This window comes from Aplysia californica, unplaced genomic scaffold (genome assembly GCF_000002075.1).
Source record: "Aplysia californica isolate F4 #8 unplaced genomic scaffold, AplCal3.0 scaffold00425, whole genome shotgun sequence".
Taxonomy (NCBI): domain Eukaryota; kingdom Metazoa; phylum Mollusca; class Gastropoda; order Aplysiida; family Aplysiidae; genus Aplysia; species Aplysia californica.
Window position 1 is genome coordinate 477,352 of NW_004797695.1, and position 4,320 is coordinate 481,671.

At 42.1% G+C, this 4,320-nt stretch overlaps 3 protein-coding genes across 3 annotated transcripts in view; 2 read left to right on the forward strand and 1 right to left on the reverse strand.

Annotated features, from left to right (window-relative positions):
• The window catches only part of LOC106012597, a gene marked incomplete at its 5' end in the record, with an annotated part of 9,371 nt that extends 5,381 nt beyond the window's left edge, over positions 1 to 3,990 (reverse strand). The window contains 1 exon segment of the mRNA XM_013086001.2: positions 3,871 to 3,990. Within this exon segment, the coding sequence (XP_012941455.1) occupies positions 3,871 to 3,990 (120 nt within the window).
• Positions 1 to 4,320, forward strand: part of LOC101854887 (carbohydrate sulfotransferase 15) — a gene marked incomplete in the record, with an annotated part of 86,637 nt that overhangs the window by 21,541 nt on the left and 60,776 nt on the right.
• Positions 818 to 2,672, forward strand: LOC101854656 (immune-associated nucleotide-binding protein 1; the record flags this gene model as incomplete). Its single annotated transcript, XM_005104572.3, is given in 1 exon segment — positions 818 to 2,672. A coding segment is annotated over 1 exon segment (1,116 nt). The 3' UTR covers positions 1,948 to 2,672.

Genomic DNA, 4,320 nt, shown 5'->3' on the forward strand with positions numbered 1-4,320 from the left:
TCTCTCTCTCTCTCTCTCTCTCTCTCTCTTCGCGGCACCGCGCACAGCACGCCCAGTGTTATAATATGTCACCATCTATGGTCACACAGCGCGAACCGGTTTTTTCTTTACAAAGGATATTAGGCCTAGGCAGTGGGCTACGCACGGTATGGGAGGGAATGTGCGCAAAAGAGCGGGGTGAAGGTGGTGGGGTGGGCCTGGGGGAGTAAGATAGAGAGAGAAAAGTAGTAACAGAAACACAGAGAAATTTAGAGCGGAGATGTGATCGTATGTATGCATGAGTGTGGATGATCCATGAAGTTTTTATTTGTTTAGTAAAACAATATCTAAAATGCGGGAACTTCAGACTCCAGAGTGGGACCTTAGGGGTGATTTTTCTGTGATGAAAGTTGTTGTTTTTAGGGGTAGTTGTTTCTTTTTTTTTTCTTTGAACGACAGATTCTTAAGTGAACCGGGACCATAAACGATGGGTTCTCGGGTGGAGACTACTATGATAGATTAAACCGGGTACAGTACTATCAAAGGAGAATCAAACTCTTTCCACCCGCCCTCTTCCTTTATCTTTCTTTAACAGAGACGTTATTTGCCGTTGTTGTTAAACAGGTAGGGCCTACTGGATTTTAAAAAAAATATGAAGCGGCTAGGACACAATATTTTGACATCAGTAATAATAATGAGAAAATGGGTTTTAAAACATAAGATAAGTCTACTGACTTTCCTAATCTTGATACAGGTGCAAAAGGGGGGGGGGGCAGCCCTTGATAAGTGTGGATGGTAATGGTTTTGTCTTTTCCTCTTCTCTTTTCATCTATGTCCAGAGAAACTCCCAGGATGCATCCCTGTGTTAACTTGCTTCTGATGGGCGGGACTGGTCATGGCAAATCCGCGACTGGTAACTCAATCTTGGGGAGGAGAGCGTTCAAGACTTCCTCCACAGCATCTGCAGTGACTTTCGAGATCGAAGCAGCTAAGTCAGAAAACTTCAACATCATCGACGGTCTGCGGATCGGGGAACCCCGCCCAACCAAACAGGAAGCTGTCGAAAGCGCAATCAAAGATATGACTATTTCGTTATCCATGACCGACGGATTTCATGCCATGCTTTTTGTCTACAACTTCGGCCGTCGGTTCACGAGACAAGATGAGGACAACGTTGAGTTCCTCAAACAGCTACTGGGTCCTGACGTGTTCCGCAAGTACGGTGTGTGTGTCGTGACGGGAGGGGACAACTTCCGATCTGCTATGGAGGAGGAGGAAACCCCGGACACGACGATCCAGGACTGGTGTGTCAAGCACAACAACAACTTTGCCAGTTTGATCAAAGAATGCGGTGGTCGAGTCGTCTTGTTTGACAACCGATCGAAGGATCCGAGCACAGTTCGTGACCAGGTGAAAGAGCTGGCGGAGATGGTGGCCAGGCTCCCTGACAATGTCCAGCCTTACACTACAGCTCTGTTTGCTGCCAGGAGAGGAGAGCATAACAGGATGATCCTGAAAGCAAAAAATCCTGAGATTGAAGAGGAGATCAGAAGAAAATGCAACCAGCTTAGAGACTCTTTAGAAAAAGCCAACGTCGACCAGGCTGACGGCCCTCAAGCGCTGGCAGAATTGAAAAAGAAGGCAAATCAGCTGATAGATGAAATCGATGTAAAGGATCAGGGAACCGGGGTTATTCAACCTCTCAAGACAATTGTTCAGTCCTTTCTGCTCACAATACGAAACAGAGAAACAGCCCTACTCGAAAAGGCCGAAGAAAAACTTCGCGTGGAAATAATCGAAAAGAAAAAGGAATTGAAAGAAACAGAAGAGCTTGCCAAATACCGGAGAGAAAAGAAAGCAAAGTCGGGTGGTCTTTTGGGGCATTTTTTCTTTGTTGCAAGAATTCTTTTTTTCCCTCTTTATGCGGCAGGCAACTTTTTGATGTGTTTGAAGCGCAAATTCTTCTGAAACGGCGACATAGCAGCTGAAAAGGTGACCAGTAGTTCGGCATGTCGCACAGCAAAACATAGATGCCAATTTTCCCGAGATATCTTGACACTACCAGCCCTCCCCCCCCCCCCCTTTTCCCATTTTCTTTTCAAGCCTTTTCCGGGATTTAGATTAGTCAGCTTATTTGTTCCTCCATCCCCCCTCCCGCAACTCTGTCTCGCTTGTCCTCCCTTTGTTTCGTTTTTATATAATGTCTCGCTTCTCCTCCCTTTGTTTCGTTTTTATATAATGTCTCGCTTGACCTCCCTTTGTTTCGTTTTTATATAATGTCTCGCTTGTCCTTCCCTTTATTTCGTTTTTATATAATGCAGGTGCGCCCATGCACGCGAGGTTTGTGTTGTGTATGTAGTTTTTTTTTTTGTTTTTTTTTGATGTATTTGTAGTGGTTTTGTAGATATTTGCCATGACTGTAAAGAACAAAGCGATGCCGGCACCACTTCAAATAGCTCGCCAGCTACAAAGAGTTAAATAAATTACACATACACAGATTGCAAAGTGCTGTGTACATTTTGCTAATGCATGTCGACACGACAATAGACGTCAAGTATGATGTTTTCTGATTGTTTTGTCTAGGTCAGAAAGTTTAACATTATTTCACTTTGTCCATATTTTATTGTTTTGGTGGTAAGAGTTTCATTTTTACCCATGCATTCGTTCTGAAGAATTACACTTAAACACATAAACTGAATCTTAGAGTCAGTTCCTTTGCGAGTACGTGCCCCTCTTGTTTGTTTGTGTTTTGGGGGTTTTCTATTTGTTTAGTATGAGTAAATTGAAGCACATCGACACAATAATGATCACGTAGGGTTGTGAAAAAGTAAAACAGACAAACAGAAACAACAAAGGGAAAGTGAAGAAGTAGGACATACCAGTGGCGCTCTTCAACCTTCTGCCCGTGTCCTGTATAACAATATATGCTCAAAGAGAAGTCAAAAGGGACATGCCTCATGCACAAACCAGACAAGTGAATTATTTTGTGTCACGACGCGGTGGAATCAGGCGCTCGTCAATTTTGGGAATATGGAGTTTTTCTTATCATCTTAAAGTCTGTTATTTTGCCTTGCGTTTGATGAGGAAAGTATCCATTTATCTTGAATAGAATTGTCAATAGAAGTCGAGATCTTTTTTGCAATTAAGAGAAGTGGGACTTCCTTAGCGTCCAAGATGAAAATTATCAAGAAAATTTGACGATTTGCAAAGCTGTAGTCTCCTTAGAAACTCCAAATTTATAATTTTAAAAGTGCTTTTGATCACATTTCTTTAAGCAAAATTCATGCTTGAACGTGTTTTTAAAAGGACATAAAAAGTCTTCGCGCAAGACATACAAAAAACACCCCAACAACAACCAAAAACAAGAAAAAAACCAACAAAAAACAATCAAATGAAGAAACAAAAACTGCTACCGCGTCATGACACATATATTTCATAGAACGCTTGTTGTTACCTGACCTTTTAAGTTTCAGATAGAAATCAGTCTGAAAAACGTAGTTAGGCTTTGGTATTTGTTTGTTGTTGTTTTTTAAAGTGCCCCAAAACAGCCAGCCATCATCAAGCGTTATCGAATGTTCAGATTGTGCATCCTCAATAAGTTCCTTTCCTAAAAATGTATGTGTTTTTTACACCCCCATCGACACAATTTAGATCATATAGGAGGCGGTTTTCCAACTCTGCCTGTTAAGACCAATCCGGACAGAGAGGAATGCAACATCTCAGCAGAAAGACCGAGATACCGGAAAGACGGAGTTGCTTGATTTTTTAAAAAGCGAAAAAAATCTCCAAACTGGGAAATCAAACCCTGGTCTCCTGCGTGCGGCAGTGAGGAAAAGGCCCAGTCCCTACATCACTTATGCCGGTGAGCAGTACCTGTTTGATGAGGAATACCTGTTTGATATGCTTGTGAAGAGCTCTCTGTCCAGGTGAGTAAGGTTTCAGGTGATCTAAGTTGTCGTATGCTCGCATGTAGCGGTCGTAGAGCTTGTTAGCGATCCTGATGTTGATGCTCTGTAAACAGAAGTGATAAAAAAGTATTATATTGAAAGGGTGGCGGTTGGGAATTTTTGAAATATGATACCTGCATTTTCATAATATCTAGAAGCAATGTTAGAAGGCTAAAGAAGTATGAGGAAACCGAAGAGAAAAGATGGGAACACAACATAGAAACTTGGTTAGGAACCAACGCAACCCAGGCAGGCAGAATGGCAAAACACAGGGGTTATACATAGTGTATTACATAAAAGTCCGAAAAGCAAAATATCGGATGGTTGGAAAAGTCATGAAGAAGAAGAAGAAGAAGAAGAAGAAGAAGAAGAAGAAGAAGAAGAAGAAGAACCA